At 47.9% G+C, this 19,966-nt stretch overlaps 1 protein-coding gene across 3 annotated transcripts in view; it reads right to left on the bottom strand.

Annotated features, from left to right (window-relative positions):
• The window catches only part of CALCOCO1 (calcium binding and coiled-coil domain 1), a 39,824-nt gene that overhangs the window by 5,034 nt on the left and 14,824 nt on the right, over window positions 1-19,966 (bottom strand). For all 3 annotated transcript variants that reach the window (XM_083599238.1, XM_083599237.1, XM_083599239.1), the window contains exons 3-14: window positions 19,529-19,634; window positions 17,587-17,786; window positions 16,057-16,215; window positions 14,511-14,659; window positions 13,669-13,759; window positions 12,590-12,745; window positions 10,020-10,274; window positions 8,139-8,264; window positions 6,656-6,751; window positions 5,073-5,184; window positions 2,222-2,436; window positions 168-274 (exon numbers count right to left, since the gene is read on the bottom strand). In XM_083599238.1, the coding sequence (XP_083455364.1) occupies window positions 168-274; window positions 2,222-2,436; window positions 5,073-5,184; window positions 6,656-6,751; window positions 8,139-8,264; window positions 10,020-10,274; window positions 12,590-12,745; window positions 13,669-13,759; window positions 14,511-14,659; window positions 16,057-16,215; window positions 17,587-17,786; window positions 19,529-19,634 (1,772 nt within the window). The remainder of the gene's footprint in view (window positions 1-167; window positions 275-2,221; window positions 2,437-5,072; window positions 5,185-6,655; window positions 6,752-8,138; window positions 8,265-10,019; window positions 10,275-12,589; window positions 12,746-13,668; window positions 13,760-14,510; window positions 14,660-16,056; window positions 16,216-17,586; window positions 17,787-19,528; window positions 19,635-19,966) is intronic.

Raw genomic sequence — 19,966 nt, 5'->3', positions numbered from 1 at the left:
CTGGGACCTCCAGATGTTGTTAAGATTACATCTCCCAACATCCCTGAACTGGAGCTCCATAGCATCTGCAGAGCCACAGGCCCCCCCCCCCACTGATGTACAGCCCTCTCTCTGAAAAGGGGGAACTGTAATCAAAATAGACTCTGGAGCATCCTAGCTTCTGTTACCTGGCCACTTCATAGAAGCCGCTGCCCAGCTCTGGAAGGAGCAGGTTGGTTTCTTCGCCACCGCTCTGGGCAGCTGCCATCAGCACTGCCTTTTCGTCCTCAGCCTCCTAAATACAGAATGCAAAAGTAAGAAGAGGTACAAGCAGGACTGGCTTCTGCCAACCCCAGGCAGCTCAGCCCCCAACATCCTTTGCCCATCACTGAGGGGAAACAGATGATGGCATGCCTAGGTTGGCAGGGGAAGCTGTCCTGGGTTCTCTCTTGCGTATGTGAGCAAATGAGAAGCCACTAAAGGTAAAGGGACCCCTGACCGTTAGGTCCAGTCATGACCGACTCTGGGGTTGCGGCACTCATCTCGCTTTATTGGCCAAGGGAGCCGGTGTACAGCTTCCGGGTCATGTGGCCAGCATGACTAAGACGCTTCTGGCAAACCAGAGCAGCGCACGGAAAAAACGTTTACCTTCCCACCGGAGCGGTACCTATTTATCTACTTGCACTGGCATGCTTTCGAACAGGAGGTGGGACCGAGCAACAGGAGCTCACCCCGTCGCAGGGATTCGAACCGCCAACCTTCCGATCGGCAAGCCCAAGGCTCAGTGGTTTAGACCACAGCGACACCTGCTAGCCGCACATAAAACGGAGGTATATAAGCAGGCTGGGCCATGGGCAAGGTGGGGAACCCTAAGGTTTGCAGCATTACAAATATATACTTGGAAAACAGAAAAACTAGGGAGGTTAAATACCCCTTTGCCCACCTCCCATAAAACAGACCACTGAGGACTGAGCATGCTCAGTGGCTAAAGAGTGATGAATGACTATTGGGGGTGGGGGGTGGGGAGTAGGTTTGGGTGATATCTGGTTTGCAACATCGCGACATATCACTAGCTAAGCATCGCGATATACCGATATATCAGAATGTCCGAAATAAGGATGGTGCTAGGTAGAGGCATTGGGTGGCTTCACAGTTTCTCCTGCATCACAATTTTTGCGTAGCACACACATGCATCATGATTCACAATATATTGCCAGGTCAATAATTATGAAACTGATATCACGATATGGACTTCAAATGCTTTTGGGATGATATACTGCCCAGCCCTTAACACACATCATGATTCAAGATATATTGTCACGTCAAAAATTATGAAATGGATTATCACCATATGGACCTCAAACCGGTTTCGGATGATATACAGCGATACCTTGGTTTACAACCATAATCCGTTCCGGAGGTCCGGTTGTAAACCAAAACAGGTTGTAACCCAAGGCATGCTTTCACCAATTGGGCCTCCCCCCCCCAAAAAAGGGTTGTAATAATAATAATAATAATAATAATAATAATAATAATAATAATAAATAAAGGGTTGTAATCCAAAGAAAGGGACACACACTTCAGGGTTTGACGTGGTTGTAATCAAAAACGGTTGTACAGTGGTACCTCAGGTTTCATACACTTCAGGTTACAGACGCTTCAAGTTACAGACTCCGCTAACCCAGAAATAGTACCTCGGGTTAAGAACTTTGCTTCAGGATGAGAACAGAAATCGTACTCCAACAGCAGCAGGAGGCCCCATTAGCTAAAGTGGTGCTTCAGGTTAAGAACAGTTTCAGGTTAAGAACGGACCTCCGGAACGAATTAAGTACTTAATCCAAGGTACCACTGTCATCCAAAACGGTTGCAAACCAAGGTACCACTGTATCAATATACCGCCTAGCCCTAGTGGGGAGGAAAAGCAAGTGGGAGGAGGGATGGAATGGAGTGTTGTGGCGAAGGGCATTGCTTGCTGGCTGGCAGTGAACAAGAGCAGTCTGCACTGAAACAGTTTATTTCAGGTTCCACTTGTGCTAGCTAAAATGGGAACTTCTGCATTCTCTAACATGCCCTGCTTGAGAGCCTCCCAGGAGCATCTGACTGGCCGATGATTAACACAACACACTAGCTAGATGGAGTTTTGGCCACAACCAGCAAGGAAATTCTTCAGTTCTTAGGTTTGGCCAGATCCATGACCTCCCCTCAGCTGATTTGCACCCTTCTCTGCCTCCCAGGGCCTCACCGAGTCGGAACTGGAATCCTCGGGTGGCTGCTTGATCTGATTGGCAATGGGTGCCGGCTGGCTGATCACCACGGTGTGAGCGGGTCCCCGGGCACAAGGCGGAGTGGTAGTAGCTGCCCGGTTGTCACACAAACTGTAGGACCCGAGCTGCGCAGGCAGGCGCATGTCCTCGGGACACTCATCCTCCGAGTCGGACAGCGGCGAGTCCAGGGAGCCTGGGAGATGTGTAGGAGAAGGGACAGGAGAACAAAAACACACGGTCAAGGGAGAAAGTGTGTGTGTGTGTCAGAGTTACCGTATTTTTCGCTCTATAGGACGCACCCGACCGTAGGATGCAGCTTGTTTTAGAGGGGGAGAACAAGAAAAAAAAAATCTCCCCCTCTCTGCTCAGCGCCCCTTCAGCGAAGCGGCAGGAGAAACGGAGCCCCTTCCATTTCTCCTCCCGCTTTGCTGAAGGGGCGCTGCGCAGCTCTCCCTCTCTGCTGAAGCCAAGAGGGTCTTGCTCTCCCGGCTTCAGCGAAAGGAACCCAAAGCCTTCGGAGTGCAGCACGAGTTCCCGCTGTGCTCCAAAGGCTTCAGGCGGCTATCCCTGAAGCCTGGACAGCGAAAGAAGAAGAAGAAGAAGAAGAAGAAGAAGAAGAAGAAGAAGAAGAAGAAGAAGGAGTAGTAGTTTGGATTTGATATCCCGCCTTTCACTCCCTTTAAGGAGTCTCAAAGCGGCTAACATTCTCCTTTCCCTTCCTCCCCCACAACAAACACTCTGTGAGGTGAGTGGGGCTGAGAGACTTCAAAGAAGTGTGACTAGCCCAAGGTCACCCAGCAGCTGCATGTGGAGGAGCGGAGATGCGAACCCGGTTCCCCAGATTACGAGACTACTGCTCTTAACCACTACACCACACTGGCTCTCAAAAAAAGCAACGCGTAGCCTCCGGAGCGCGGAGGGAGCGTTCCCTCTGCCCTTCGGAAGCTTCGCGTTGCTATCGCTGAAGCCAAGGAGCCTGCTTTCACTCCATAGGATGCACACACATTTCCCCTTAATTTTTGGAGGGGAAAAAGTGCATCCTATAGAGTGAAAAATACGGTAATTTTCCTAGAGAACAATGGTGCAATTGATGCCAGGTTGTGGCTCCAGAAGCAAATCCGTCTCTCTCTCGAATAATTTATTTTAGGATGCAAAATTAGACCAGGCCGCTTCAGGCACAGGTGGAAAAATCTCAGGTGCTGGGTTGCTTAGACGCCAAAAGATTAGATGCTGGCCCTCAGGAAAACCTTTAGGTCAGGCATTCCCAAACTCGGCCCTCCAGATGTTTTGCGACTAAAATCCCATCATCCCTGACCACTGGTCCTGTTAGCTAGGGATGATGGGAGTTGTAGTCCCAAAACATCTGGAGGGTCGAGTTTGGGGGTGCCTGCTTTAGGGGAGGGGTCACCCAACCTTTTTGGACCAGGGGGCACCTTTTGAATTCTGAGCAGCTGGAGGCACCAGTCACAAAATGGCTGCTATGAGAAGCTGTTGCATAATGCAACATGGTTGCCACGGGCAATGCATAACACAAAATTAGAGAAGCCTTTTCCGTAATTGTACTTCCATATGAGAAAAGGCTTAACTTGTTGAATTTCTTTCTTAAAATTAAGAGAGAAGCATCAAAAGTGCATTAAATGGGAGGGGAAAACACCAGCTCTTTAGGACCCTAGAGCATAGCTGTCAACGTTTCCCTTTCTTTAAGGGAAATTCTCTTATTCCGAATAGGATTCCTCGCAAGAAAAGGGAATCCTACCAACCCTACTGGCTGGTAGCCAAACAACTTACTCATCAGTCATAGCTGTGACTTCACTATTGGCTAAATATACCAATAGGCGGGAGCAGCCAATCTTATTCATTTTATAGAAACTGCTTAGAAGGGTATCCACATGTTCTACTTCATTTCTAGGGGGGCTAGAAATTTCCTTAAAAAAATAAGGAGAAAAGCTTAGAGTCTGGGGCCCCTACATGGGCCCTTAGGATTTTTGGGTGGGGAGCACTTGGGAATTCTGAGCTAATAGATGTTTGGGTTTCTAGGATCTAAAGAGCTTTCAAGTTGTAAAAAGAAAACGAAATACTTTTTTTTTTTTGCCACGACACTAGTGGAGATGGGGATTGGTACGTATAATTGGGCATGCAACAAAGAAGGACAGAACTTTTTTTATGTACGCTACAACAGCAGCAAGAATACTTATTGCAAAGTATTGGAAGACACAAGATTTACCCACTTTGGAAGAATGGCAGATGAAGATGATGGACTATATGGGATTGGCAGAAATGACTGGCAGAATCCGGGACCAGGGAGAAGAGGCGGTGGAAGAAGATTGGAAGAAATTTAAAGACTATCTACAGAAATATTGCAAAATTAATGAATGTTAGAATGATGTTGGATAGACATTAAGTGGTTTCCAGCTGTAATGCTTTAAGAATATGGAAAAAGGGTATAAATAGGTAAAAAAAGTTAATAAGAATATGCAAAAATGAATTGATAATGGATGAAAATACTGAGTTATAAAATGTCAAGTTATAGAGATAAGATGAATGAAAGAGGGTAAGAATTTGCTGATTTGATTATTTAAATGGGAATACAAGAAGGGGAGGTATGAGGAAGTCAAAGAAACAAGCAAATGAGTTTTAAATTATGAAAAAGAATTGTTTTTAATCTTTTGTATCTTTTTTTTTCCGTGTGTGTTTACTCTTATTTTTTTTCTTGGTTTTTTACTATGTGTTTTTGTATATCTGTTTTTTGTAAAATCTTAATAAATATTTCTTAAAATATATATATATAATTGGGCATGCAAAGCGAGGCAGGGGGGCGGGGAGACTGACCAGGAGTCTCTGGCGCTGCCTCCTCTTCATCGCAGAGAATAGATTCACTCCATTTCTCGTCGGCCACTTTCTCCAGACGCTCCTCAAGGCGTCGTATGTATACCAGCAGCTCCTGAGGGGCAGGGAATCGGGAAAAGGTCAGCACCAACTTCCAGAAAAAAACCAGGTAGGAGGCGTCACTCCACCCACCTTCTGTTAAAGACCCTCCCCATACACCTCCCACATTCCGGGTTCAAGTTCTTTTGTTGTTGTTATTATTATTATTATCTTTATTGCATTTTAAAAAAAATTACAGAGAAAGCATAAATTAAGCATTACATCCAGATATCCAAAAAGAAAAAGAAAAAATACAAAAGAAAAGAAAAGAAAAAATATAAAAAGAAAAAGAAAAAAAGGGGAAAAAAAGAAAAAAGGAGAGGGAAAGAAAATGGATAAATAATAAAATACGAAAAAGAATTAGTCAAGAACACAAAATTGTTCAAAGGATACAAACACTAATTTGAATATTCTATACACCAGGTTCTCATAAAAAAAATACATTTTTAATCCTTTTCATTCTATCTTTACACTTTCTTTCTGTTCCAGAAAACTAGTTTGAATCCCTGCTATATTAGTTGACTTCTCTCTATCTCTTTGCGGCTTCAACACTTCTCTTAAGTGACAAATATTCTGTATTTGTGTATTAAAATCAGTTTTTCCTATTATATCTGTGAAATTAATCTAAGCACAACCAATTATTGTTTTTGGAACCATATTTTGTCATGTAGTTTTTAAAGCAACCCCATTCCTTTTTTACCTTGTCACCTGAGTGATCTCTTATTAATTCTGTCATTTTGGCTAGTTTGAGGTACTCGCATAACTTTAATTGCCACTCGTCTTTTGTTGGTATTAAGTCACTGCTCCAGTATTTTGCTATTAGCATTCTGGCCACTGTTGTTGCGTAAAGAAACACTCTTTTATTTTCATTTGGGATGCTAATTGTTAGAATGCCTAATAGGAAAGCTTCAGGTTTCTTTAAAAATGTGTGTTTTAGCATTCTTTTTAATTCCTCATAGATCATGTCTCAAAAATGGGACATGTCCACCACATGTGGAATAAGGTTCCTTCGTTTTGTTCCCATCTCCAACACATACTGCTGTTATTTTTATTTATTTTTGCTAATTTGGATGAAAAGAACAGCAACATGTGTTGGAGATGGAAACAAAATGAAGGAACCTTATTCCACATGTGTTGGACATGCCCCCAAATCAAGTTCTGTGTTCAAGTTCTAGCTATGGGCTGTGGGCAGCATCCAGCAAATGTGACCTGTCAGCGCAAGCATTTCCACTTGCACAATGGGACTTTCCCCTCTCCTTCCCCCACACTCATCCCATACCCTCCCCAAAAGGGACTGCAAGGGCAACTCCTTGAACAGATTTAGGGGGTGTGCGAGGGTAGGGAGGGTCCTGATGGGGGCCACAATGTTGTGATTGGTTGGACGCAACCCACGGTTGCCTTTCCCCTCTTTCTCAAAGTCGTGCTTTCTGGTTGCTCTTGCCCTTTGCACCTCTTCTGCAAGCTTTCCGAGACGGCTTCTCACCAACCTGCTTTTCGGCTTGGAGCTGCTCTTTCTCCTTCTGGGCAACCTGAAGTGCAGCTCGCAGCTCTCGCAGCTCCCGGCGGCTCTCAGAGACCTGCACCTGATGGGGCAAAAGTGAGAGTTTGCACATTTCAGAATATTAAGGCAATGGGTGGGATGTAGGGCAGGGCGGGTGGTGAGCCAAGGAAGAAAAAGAAGAAGAAGAAGAGTTTGGATTTGATATCCCACTTTATCACTACACGAAGGAGTCTCAAAGCGGCTAACAATCTCCTTTCCCTTCCTCCCCCACCACAAACACTCTGTGAGGTGAATGGGGCTGAGAGACTTCAAAGAAGCGTGACTGGCCGAAGGTCACCCAGCAGCTGTATGTGGAGGAGCAGGGAAGCGAACCTGGTTCACCAGATTACGAGTCCACCACTCTTAACCACTACACCACAGTGGCTCTCAGCTTTGGAATTGCATCAGCTTTGGAACTGGCTGTGGAGCCAAATATCCAATCTGCAGAGTCTTCCGCATCCCTAAGGATTCGGCTGTTTTCAACTATGAGCCAGACCTCACCCCTCTCCAACAAATGCCCCCTAAATACCTGCTGTTACATTCCTCCCGTTGGGATCTGACCATTTTTCCTTCTATTTCAAATGTTTGAGAGCGAGTGTCAATCCCTTTGGAGCCAAAACGACAGCATCCACACAGAAGAGGGAGGCGCCAGCAAATTTGGGTGATGGGGACCCCAAGGCTTGTAGAAGTACAATGGTTTTTCGTTTTGTTTTTAAATTCAAAAACCCCTAAAGGGGAAGGCAAGAAAAACTTCCCAAAAGTGTACAGTGGTACCTCGGGTTACAGACGCTTCAGGTTACAGACTCCACTAACCCAGAAATAGTACCTCAGGTTAAGAATTTTGCTTTAGGATCAGAACAGAAATTGTGTGGCGGCAGCAGGAGGCCTCATTAGCTAAAGTGGTGCTCCAGGTTAAGAACAGTTTCAGGTTAAGAACGGACCTCCAGAACAAATTAAGTTCTTAACCCGAGGTACCACTGTAATTCATTTCGGAGGTCCATTCTTAACCTGAAACCATTCTTAACCTGAGGTACCACTTTAGCTAATGGGGCCTCCCACTGCCGCTGCCGTTCTCTCTTTCTGTTCTCATCCTGAGGTAAAGTTCTTAACCCGAGGTACTATTTCTGGGTTAGCGGAGTGTGACACCTGAAGCGTCTGTAACCTGAGGTACCACTGTATAATGTATCTGATGCGGGCTTTGCATCTGGTAAGGACACTGTGCTGTATTGAACCAACCTTGACTCAGAACAGACACATGGAAATTAATGGACCTGAGTTGGTGACACTAATAATAAACAAGGGCAAGTAGTTTCTACTGGCGGGTGTTAGGTGCTGTGTAATGAAACCATCAGAACTCAAAGGGTTTGTTATTTTTCTCCCGCCCAGGGCAATGGGGACTCCTCCCCAACTCCCGCAGGGCCCCAATTTACCAGACTGGAGTCACGTTCCTGTGCCAGCTCCAAACGCAAGACCTGGCGCTGTGCCCGCTCTTCTTGCAGGCTCTTCTCCAGGCGCAGCACTTCGGCGCTCAGCTTCAGGATCTTGTCCTTCTCTGCCTGCCGAGACCACAGGGTTGCATTGAATGGGTGGGGAGGGGCTGGATGCGACTCCTCCCCACCCCATGCCCATCCCTCAATGCAGCAAACTAATCATGCATTAGTTTTGGAATCATTTTGGGGGGTGGATGGAATCCACAAATTGGAGGGGAAATCGTGCCGACATTTAAAACACACAGTTCCGAAGTCAAATTCAAAAACGTGATTTCTACAAGCAACACGGGAGATGACTGAATGTCCCTCCCATTCATTCCCTGCATTTAAAACGTAGCTTTGGTTTGCAACTCAGATTGTCTAGTGCAGCATACCTGGAAATGTTTATTTACATCTCTGTATACCTTATAGAGAAGACGTTACTTGGGGGAATATTTCATGTTTGAAAACACAGAATGCCAAGTTTCCCGATTCCCTACCTCCACCCTGAACATTGGCTTGCCATCAAAATCCCTGTACAAAGAATGACTGATTCCCATCTTCAAATATCTCAAGGACTGTCACATGGAAGAGGGAATAAGCTTGTTTTCTCCTGCTCTGGAGGGTAGGACTCAAACCAATGGCTTCAAGTTCCAAGAAAGGAGATTCCGACTAAACATCAGGAAAAGCCTTCTGACAGTAAGAGCTGTTCGACAGGGGAACAGTCTGTTAGCATTCCTGCTCCATGACTGTAGTCATGGGATTGTTGTCTTTCACATAATGGTATATGTTTTGACTCCACAGAGTGGGAAGTGACGGAGACAGGATGTTTGTGTTACGGTGTTCCATGAAGTGGGACTATTGTCCTTTGTTCTTTTTCTCTTTGCTGTCTGATGCTAGAGAGAGAGGGAGCCATGTTGCAGTGCTCCGTGTGTATATGTAAATAAAGTAGATTAGCCAAAATGCTGAGTTGCTGAGGTCTGTTACGCAACTGCACAAAACTCTGTGGATCCCTAAGTGTGCCAGTGTCGGTTGGCATCGGTCGCTGTGATGTTTAGGCAGAAGAAAGCTTTTGAGGCTCCCGAATGATCGACCAGGAGGGAGGGAACATGCCAGTTGGGCATGTGCCTCTACCAGGGTCCTACTCATGTGTAGGCCAAGCTCCTGACACAGACTCCCTTGGGAGGTTGTGGACTCTCCTTCCTTGGATGTTTTAAAGCAGAGGTTGGATGGTCATCTGTCATGGATGCTTTAGTTTAGATTCCTGCATTGCAGGGGGTTGGACTAGATGACCCCTGGGGCCCCTCTACGATTCTATGATTGAATCTGTGTATGCTACGTTCCACTTCATCCATGGCACTTTACCCCTTTTCCCAGTAAAAACAGAAGACAATGCTGAATGCGTGCTTGAAGCAGGTAGCAGCTATTGGGCCGAGAGTGCTTCCCTGACCTCCCATCCCTGACAAGGGGCAGGCTGAGGCTCTCGCCAAAATATCACGAGATCTCATGCACTCTGCGAGATCTCACTGGAACCTGCCGTGGTCACTGCTGCTTTGCAGGTGCCACCACGCAACCTCAGGTGGCAAAATGGGACGCAGCACCCCTGATCACCAGCATCACTGCAACTTACTGAGATGGAAAAGGGAGATGTCAACATGGTGCAAATGCACCAGGGAACCAACTCAGAATTCCCAAGGGCGAGTTTGCACTGCGCTGACCTTCATCCTCCCTCGTCTCCCTCCCGGGAAGCCAAAGTGATGATGCTGCAGGTATCCCTGCCCCCTGAGGGTCTACCATCAGCTACTAAGCACGACTGGGGAACCTGGGGTGGCTCAAACAAACCTCCATGCTCTGCAGCAGTGTGGCCTTCTCCTTCCACCACTGCCCTTTGCCCTCTTTCCACTTGAGAGTCATGTCAGCCAGCTTGATGTTGATCTCGGCTGCCTCCAGGCGGCTCTTGTGCAGATCGGAGATGGTGCGGTCCCGGATGGAGGCCACGCTGGCCAACTCTTCCCCCAAGAGAGCCACTTTCTGCTGGCTGGCAGCCAGAATGTCCTGCGTGGAGCGCAGCTGTTCGCACAGAGACTCCATCTGCACCTGAGAAGAGACAGGATGGGGCATGGGTGGGGCAAGGGAGGCAACGAGGGGATGCGTGGGTAGGGATGAGCCCATATGACCTCCCAGAATTTTCCATGCTACTTTTGGGAAGCGTGGCAGCTCAGTGGAACAGTATCTACTCTGCAAGCAGAAGGTGCCAGATTCAATCTCCAGGTAGGGCTTGGATCATATCCCATCTCAAACCCTCAAGAGCTGCTGCCAGTGTAACTGATGTGTGGGTTTGTGGATTTTGGGTTTGATGGAGTGGGGAGGTGAAGTTCTCCAATAGGCTTTCCATGAATCTTCTCTTCTGACAAAGGTGGACTCACTTCATGTTGAATGGAACTATTTACAGTTGGTTTCCATTGGTGGGTGAGGTGGGCAAAGAGAGGAGGACTGGAAGGAGGAGGGGGCCAAGCTTATCGCTTCCTTCAACACTATTAAAATAATGCTGAATGATCATTAAAACACAGTTGCTGCCAAACATATGGTGAAATTACGGAGGCCATTTTGTGAAACATTCTCTAGGGAAGGATTGACGTTCTGCCAATGGTTCGGGAGCAGCATGAAAAAATTTAAAAAATCTGTCAGAAATTTTCTCTCTTTTTGGCAAAATTTCAGCCACACCCTATTAAGGGATGTCTTGCCTGCAGCAAGGCCTCGTGGGAACTGTCGTACAATAGCAAGTGGCCCAAACCGCTTGCAACCACCAGTGACGCTAATCAATACACAATCTAATCCAGGGAGAGCCAATATGATATCCCTCCAGGTGTTGTTGGCCTCCAACTCCCATCAGCCCCCAGACAGCATGACCAATGGTCAGGGATGATGGTAGGTGGACTCCAAGAATATCTGGAGGGTACCATGCTGTCTAAGGTAAAGGTAAAGGAACCCCTGACCCTCTGCGAGATCTCACTGGAACGTGCCGTGGTCACTGCTGCTTTGCAGGTGCCACCGCGCAACCTCAGGTGGCAAAATGGGACGCAGCGCCCCTGATCACCAGTGTCGCTGCAACTTAAGGGCCCCCTGACCATTAGGTCCAGTCGTGACCGACTCTGGGGTTGCGGCGCTCATTTCGCTTTATTGGCCGAGGGAGCCGGCGTACAGCTTCCGGGTCATGTGGCCAGCATGACTAAGCTGTTTCTGGCGAACCACAGCTGCGCACAGAAACGCCTTTTACCTTCCCTCTGGAGTGGCACCTATTTATCTACTTGCACTTTGACGTGCTTTCAAACTGCTAGGTTGGCAGGAGCAGGGACTGAGTAACGGGAGCTCACCCCGTCGTGTGGATTCGAACCGCTGACCTTCTGATTGGCAAGCCCAACGTGGTTCAGACCAGAGGGCCACCTGTGTCCCACCATGCTGTCTACTCCCACCCTAATCCCTCTTTCATTCCTTGTTTCTCCACTGACACCCAACTCTCCCAAACCCAAGACTACCAACCTGACTTCTTTCCCAGAGACAAGAATCAAACCCTCCTCTCCTCTACAAGGTCTGGGAGAGCAATAGTTTATGGTGGACCAGGAGTCTATTTGGGTTTTGGGTCCGTGAGCTTCCTTACCGGTATCCAAACTCAATTTCCAGCTATTTCCCCACTTCCCCGGCTATCTCTACCTCACCCTGTTTTGAGCTCCTCTAGAATGGGGGTAAAGGGATGCGGGTGGCGCTGTGGGTTAAACCACAGAGCCTAGGACTTGCCGATCAGAAGGTCAGCGGTTCGAATCCCTGCGACGGGGTGAGCTCCCGTTGCTCAGTCCCTGCTCCTGCCAACCTAGCAGTTCGAAAGCCTGTCAAAGTGCAAGTAGATAAATAGGTACCGCTCCGGCGGGAAGGTAAACGGTGTTTCCATGTGCTGCTCTGGTTCGCCAGAAGTGGCTTAGTCATGCTGGCCACATGACCCAGAAGTTGTATGCCAGCTCCCTTGGCCAATAAAGCGAGATGAGCGCCGCAACCCCAGAGTCGGCCACGACTGGACCTAATGGTCAGGGGTCCCTTTACCTTTACCTTTAGAATGGGGGTGGGAGGGGAAAATTTGAGTGCCCACTGCTTTATTTCATGGTTACATTCATATCCTGCCTTTTCCTGCAAGGAGCTCAAAGCTACATATGCGGTCCTCTCCCGCTCCATTTATCCTCACAACAACCCAGCGAGATATGTTGGGCTGAGAGACAGTCCCTGGCCCAAGGTCACCCAGCCTAGCTTCATGTCTGAGTGGGGATTGAGCCCTGGTCTCCCAAGCCCAACACTGTAACCACCACTGGTTGGAGACAGAGTGCCTTGCTGAGGTTCAGCATATTCTGCTATCCGGCACTTACGGTGCGGCGATTAGCAGCCGTCAGCTTCTGCTGCAACTTGCTGATGTCCTCCTGCAGCCCCAGAGTCTGTGAGACCTTCTCCCCATGGAGGGTCTTCGCTTCCTGCAGATCAGAGGCCAGGCTGCGGCTCTCCTCTTCTGAGGCCTGCAGCTTTACCTGAGGAGGAGAAAGGAGGTCGTAGTCACAATGTTTAGGCTGCGATACTTGCCCTTCCACTGACTCGGATTTCTTACTCTCCGATTTGGTCTACTCAAGGACCTCATTCCCTTCTGGGAAGCCTTTTGGGGGTCCACATCCAACGGCAGTAGGGCTTGGTGAGATCTAGTTTTCAACACTGTGGTTTATCACCAGCTAAACATACCAATATATCATGTTGTCTAAAATAAGAATGGAGCTATGTAGACGCCAACAGTAGGGCTGGGTGATATCTGGTTTCCAACTTCGTTAAACATCGCAATAGATCCTTTTTAACAATGTCTGGAAAAAGGATGGAGCTGGTTTTCAACTTTCTGATATATCACCAATTAAACATCACGATTTACTGATATATTTACAATGTCTGAAAGAAGGATGGAACTATGTAGAGGCATGGGCTGGCTTCACAGTTTTCCCACATTGTGATTTTTGCATAGCACACACAAACATCATGTATTGCCAGGTCAAAAATTATGAAACCAATTTCATTATATGGACTTGTAACCAGTTTTGGATGATATATTGATTAGCCCTAACACAGATCCTGATTTGTGATATATTGCCAGGTCAAAAACTATGAAACCAATATATCAATATGGAGTTCAAATCTGTTTTGGATGATATCTCAATATATCGCCCAGCCCTAGTGGGCAGGTCCAGAGGCAGAAACAACTGACATAAATTTTACCTTTGTGTAGTAGGCTGGCTTCTACACACACTCTCACACCCCACTCTGTCCTCCATCCAGGGAAGGAAGGTTGCATTCTAGCCAGGCAGAAACGTTCAAAGCCAGGGAGGGGGTGTGGCCTGGAGGGAGTTCCGAGGGCCAAGCAGAGAGGCCCCGGGGCCACATTCGGCCCACACGCCTGAGATTTAGCACTCACCTGGTACTGCTCCTTCTCCGCATTCTCCTCTTTGAGCTGGTTGTGAATCTGCTCCTGTTCACGCAGCAGAGACTTGACAGTATCTTTCATTCTGGGGCCCAAAAGGAGAAAGGAGAGGGTGGGGTGAGAAGCAGTGGACCTACTCAGCTTGTGGGCCAGAGTATGAACCAGGCTGAAAAAAGAATTAGCACCCTCTGAAGGACTCAGCTCAGTTTGTAAGCCATAGTGGAGGCCGCCAACTGTGATGGTGGGCAGGTAAGCTTAGGGAATTACATGGTAAGGTGGTGACCCGGAAACTGCAATTAATCCAGAATGCGGCAGCCAGACTGGTGACTGGGAGTGGCCGCCAGGACCACATAACACCGGTCCTTAGAGATCTGCATTGGCTCCCAGTACATTTCTGAGCACAATTCAAAGTGTTGGTGCTGACCTTTAAAGCCCTAAATGGCCTCAGTTCTGTATACCTGAAGGAGCGTCTCCATCCCCATCGTTCAGCCCGGACACTGAGATACAGCGCTGAGGGCCTTCTGGCGGTTCCCTCATTGCAAGAAGTGAGGCTACAGGGAACCAGACAGAGGGCCTTCTCGGTAGTGGCGCCCGCCCCGTGGAACGCCCTCCCATCAGATGTCAAAGAGATAAACATCTACCTGACATTCAGAAGACATTCAGGGAAGTTTTTAATATTTAATGCTGTACTGTTTTTAACACTTGATTGGGAGCCGCCCAGAGTGGCTGGGGAAACTCAGCCAGATGGGCGGAGTATAAATAATAAATTATTATTATTATTATAGTACCATGGCAACTAGGCCATATGGCACCAGACATTGAGCCATGACCCTCACCTGTCTAACTCCGTCTCTCTTTGCAGCATCTTCTCACCCATGGCCTGGATGTCACCCTCCAGCTCTCGGATTCGGGCCACGTGCTCGGCTTCTTGGAGGCTTAGTGTATCTCTCTGCTCGGATACTTCCGCAAAAGAATTCGATAATTCCTGGTGGCGTGGGGAGATGGAGGAGTGAGCAACATTCATGGCATTGGGTGGATGCTTGAGACATAACACAATATTTCTGATAATGTGTGTGCGGCAGAAAACCTGGTAGTTCCAAGGAAGGAAACACAGCCTACAGTCATGGGTAGTATCTGAGCACAAGGCGACCATCACGTAAATTCTTCCTACTTCTTTTCTACACCCTGAAATCTACACCTCCCTTTTCGGTGGCTTCTCAGCACGCTTCCATTTACTTATTTTTTCCCATTTCTTTAGGTTGCTGCTACTCTTCTTTGCTATTTCTTGCCTACAGTGACATCACCATGCAACTAAAGCTGATTGGTTAGGTGGTGCCTGGCTAGGTGGCACTGTGACACCATTCTGTCCACTCCGAATCCCTGACTGGATGGGATCAGCCCCAAGAAGAAAAAGAGTCAGGAGCTAGCGTGACAGTGATGCCAAGATGAATGGGTCAGATGAATGGATCGGAGTGGAACTAGATGGGCAGCTTCTATTTTTTTAAAAAAGACTATCATAATCTATCATATCAGTGGTGTAGCGTGGGTTGCTGGCTCCCGGGGCAAGGCAAGTATTACACCTACTAACCCGCGGTTCTTGTCAGGGCTGGGGCAGCGGTGGTCATGGTGGTGAGGGGTGAGAAAGGGTGTTCCCAGCAGGGAGAGGGAAGCTGGGGAGGGGACAGCTGATGTAGCCATTACTACTACTACTACTACTACTACTACTACTACTACTACTATTACTACTACTAATTTCATGACAGTTTTACACCACTTGGTTGCTAAACATACCCCTCAAAGTGGTTTGTTTTTCTTTTGAAATTTGTGGCATGCTCCCCCCCCCCCAATTTTGCACCTGGACAGCAGTCCCTCGCGCCCCCCCCCCCACCACTACACCACAGCCCCACCTATCTGAAGAGCAAAAACTACTCTGATGTCTTTAAATCAAACAACTTTTCCCCTTTTTCCAGGCTTTATAACTTCTGCTGATTCATTTTACTCGGACTAGTTTGGTGTTATTTTACAGATCAGATGCTTTTATTTTGTGCATTAGGTACTTCATGGCATTTAAAACATTTTAACGTTCAAAGTGCTTGAAGGGCAGTGCATAAATCTTAAATGAATGAAGGAATGAATCACACGAGCCATTCCACTGGGAGACAGATGATGGCAGCGTGAGGAGTTAGTTGCCCGTGTCTAACAAAGGGGCTATGACAGGCAGACCCCGCTGAAAATCTTGCAAATTTCAGCTGCAGGTTCCTTGACCTGCCTTGAAATGAACCCCAGGGCAAGAGAACAGGGCACAATTCCCCTCTGGCCCTGAGTAGCTTTGGGAACCTGGAGAGATTGAGAATTCCCAGATCGTTGGGATTCCTCTCTTGCCTTGTATTGTGCAGCCAGCTTGGTGTGTTCATCCCGAAGCGTGCCCAGGACTGCTTCCAGCTCCACCACACGGCTTCTCAGCTCTTGAACCTCATCCTTCAGGCGGCATGACTCCTGCAGCAGGGCTCCTTGCTCCTGCCGGCTCTCTTCCAACTGCGTCTGTGAAGGATATAAGGAGAGACACCCGCGAGGCTTCATTGGAGGCCAGGGAACATGTTTAGCAGACTTGCTTAAGCCGCTACCTTAAAGTCACCGTCCCTATGTTGCTATCACACAGGGCTGGAATTGAGAGATGGCTCAGAAGAAACAGCATGACAGAGCCCCTCTGGGCTGTTAACTGATGAGCGGAAAGAAACTTTGTGCTGGTTGTCAGGCAAGGCCTTTTTCCACCTTCCTTGCCCCACCCTCCACTCCTGGAGCCTTTCCTAGACCATGACTTTGATGACAGCAGCAGCAGCTGGGAAGAGAGAAGCTCAGGGAGATACACACACACACACACGCACACACACACACACACACACACACACACACACAGAGTCATACCTTGGGTTACAGACGCTTCAGGTTGTGTTTTTTTGGGTTTCGGATGCGCCGAAAACCCGAAAGTACCGGAACGGGTTACTTCCAGGTTTTGGTGGTTGCGCATGCACAGAAGTGCTAAATTGCGCTTTGCACATGCGCAGAAGCGGCGCTGCGGGTTGCGAATGTGTCTCCCGCACGGATCACCTTCGCAACCCGAGCGTCCTCTGTATATATTTATAAGTTGTGCGTCCTTTCCCCCCTCAATTTGATTCTTTTGTATGGTTTTGTGGTATTTTATGCGTTGTGACTTGTTTTTAGTGATTCTTGTAATGGTCCAGTGTAAACTGTTTAATTATTATTTGCCGATATTTAATTTTACTGTTTACCATTCCATTCTAATGGATTGTTGCATATTGCTTTTATTTGATACCAGCTGTTTATTTTAAAGTTATGCTTTTATCATGGCTTTTTTTTGTCTCAGATCAGGTTGTTGTTAGGTGTGTGATCTTTGCTGTCTCTTTTGTTGTTTCCAGAGCTTGTAAACCACCTTAAATATAGTAATTTAGAAAGGCGGTATACAAATTAAAAGTGAAATGAAATGGGGAAAATAGACTTGAAGGAGCAGATATCCGAGTCCTCTAAATTTATTAAAAGACACACACACCATTGCTGGATGGAAATCAGAGAGAAGAAGATTAGCGTAGTCTTTTACTAGACAAATCCATCTACAGGAAGACTACTTCCACAGGGAGAATTCAAAGATGCGATTCCCCTCCTGCAGACCGATGTGGTACAGTTTGGGAAAGAGCGTACCATGTTGCTTTGAAGGCCAAGTCATTATTTCAGTCTTGGGAAACCTGTGTGGATTTTACTGGGCTCCCAGCTCCCATCAGCATTGAACGGCACAGCCAAGGGCTAGGGATGATGGGCATTGTTGGGCAAATGATCCGCCAGGCTGAACAGTCCGGGGGCTTCTGAAATTCAGGGTGTTGCTTGGGAGTACATTACCTCTAGCAGGGCGGCCTTGGGAACCACCAGCAACATGTCGGTGCCCCCACCGTCATCGCTCGCCTCCTCCAGAGTGACAAGCTCATCCATGGGCCGCGGCTCGCTGAACTGGAAAGGGGAGCTTTGACCACGCACCTCCCCACGGCGATCCACATAGCGGAACTGGTACTGCTGGGGGCCTGGCTTGGGCAGGTAGCTGGCTGTAAACACAACAAAGGGGTTTCTTTACTGATCTGTGTTACGTACAGTCTGAAGAAAGCAAAATGGTTGACACTGCAGCAAAGGAAAGAAATGAGGTTCTTGAGCAGGGGTCAGCAAACTTTTTCAGCAGGGGGTTGGTCCACTGCCCCTCAGACCTTGTTGGGGGCTGGACTATATTTTGAAAAATATGGCTGCTTACCTGTGTCTTGTGAGCGGCAGGGGTTGACGGGGACGGCGGCAGAGGGACGATGAGCGGCAAGCGAAAGGGCTCCGGAGAGGGGCTGCTTAAAATGGCGGCCGCTCAAGCGCTGCTGCTGCTGGCATCAACAAAGCCCAGCCCCCTTCCTCCTCTAGGCAGGGCGGGGAGAAGCCAGGAGGAGGGAGGGAGGAGGTGCCGCCGCCATGTGAGGGAGAGGGAAAGAACGCGAGCACTGACGATCCACACGGTGATTCTCAGACCGTCTGCAGGCAGGATCCATAAGGCAATTGGGCCTGATCCAGCCCGCAGGCCTTAGTTTGCTGACCCATGCTCTTGAGCAGGCATAGGCAAACTCGGCCCTCCAGATGTTTTGGGACTACAACTCCGATCATCCCTAGCTAACAAGACCAGTGGTCAGGGATGATGAGAGTTGTAGTCCCAAAACATCTGGAGGGCCGAGTTTGCCTATGCCTGCTCTTGAGGTTGGTTGGCCCCCTCTCTTGTTTGTATTTCATGAACACTGCATTCAATCAAAGCTGCTCTGTATTTATTTTATAAAGAGGCTTTATATAAATTTAACAGTTGTGTAACAGTAGTGGTAAAAATTATATGGTAGCACTCCTTCATTGGTCAGAATGCTTATGAGCATTCTGTGATATCACAGCAGTTGAGCGAAAGGCTATGGATAGAACCATTTTTTCAAAAAGGCAAAGCCTAGTATAGGAGGAATTCAACATCACGCTAAGCAACTCATTTTGTCAGGGCAAATATTTTGGCTTGCCAGATGGAAGAATTCCCCCCCCCTCCATCCCCATATGCTATTCCAGGGGTTCTCCCAATTCCTCCAAGAATCAATTTCAGGGGACAGGGGACACATGGGGGGGGAGGAGAGTGGGGGAAAGCCCCCTTGGGCAAGCTATCGTTCTTGCGGAGGGTTTCTGCTGATGAAATTCATTAGTTGAGTCCCATCCACATATGTGCGTGCTTTTGAACTTAGGCATGGGTTTTGAAAACAAAGGGCAAGTCAAAAACGTTGCCCAAACCAAATGTAGCAGGGTCCCGTGGTCGCCACCTGTCCCCTTCTACGATTCCTGAGTCACCTTTCTGCCTTGGTTAAGGTAAAGGTACCCCTGACCGTTAGGTCCAATCGTGACTGACTCTGGGGTGGCGCGCTCATCTCACTATAGAGGCCGAGGGAGCTGGCATTTGTCCGCAGACAGCTTCCGGGTCATGTGGCCAGCATGGTGAACCAGAGCAGTGCATGGAAATGCCATTTACCTTCCCACTGCAGCGGTACCTATTTATCGACTTGCACTGGTGTGCTTTCGAACTGCTAGGTGGGCAGGAGCAGGGACCGAGCAACGGGAGCTCACCCCGTCGTGGGGATTCGAACCGCCGACCTTCCGATCGGCAATCCCTAGGCTCTGTGGTTTAGACCACAGCGTCACCCGCCTTGTTTTAGAAAAGCACAATTTAAGTATTGCTTTGGCGTCTCTAGCCATGAGTAATCTGCTGCAGACCATCGGACCTCCTAACACCCACCTTGGAATTGAACGTTACAGTGAAGAAGGGCTCCTGCAGAAGTTCCTCCATCTGGAACTGTGCACCACACAAAGGTATAATAATCACGCACTGAAGAGGACTCCACCTAGTGATAAAATGTGAAGATTTTTATGGTAAAAGTAAGTGTGATAAAAAAATGGTTAAAAATTACGATATATGTACAGTGGTACCTCGGGTTACATATGCTTCAGGTTACAGACCCCGCTAACCCAGAAATAGTGCTTCAGGTTAAGAACTTTGCTTCAGGATGAGAACAGAAATTGTGCTCTGGCGGCGCGGTGGCAGCAGGAGCCCATTAGCTAAAGTGGTGCTTCAGCTTAAGAACAGTTTCAGGTTAAGAGCGGACCTCCGGAACATTAAGTACTTAACCCGAGGTACCACTGTAAATATTAAAGATGAGGTAAAATGAAAATCAGA

The sequence above is a fragment of the Podarcis filfolensis genome, assembly GCF_964270895.1.
Source record: "Podarcis filfolensis genome assembly, chromosome: 2".
Classification (NCBI taxonomy): Eukaryota; Metazoa; Chordata; class Lepidosauria; order Squamata; family Lacertidae; genus Podarcis; species Podarcis filfolensis.
This window is presented reverse-complemented; position numbering and strand designations above follow the sequence as displayed.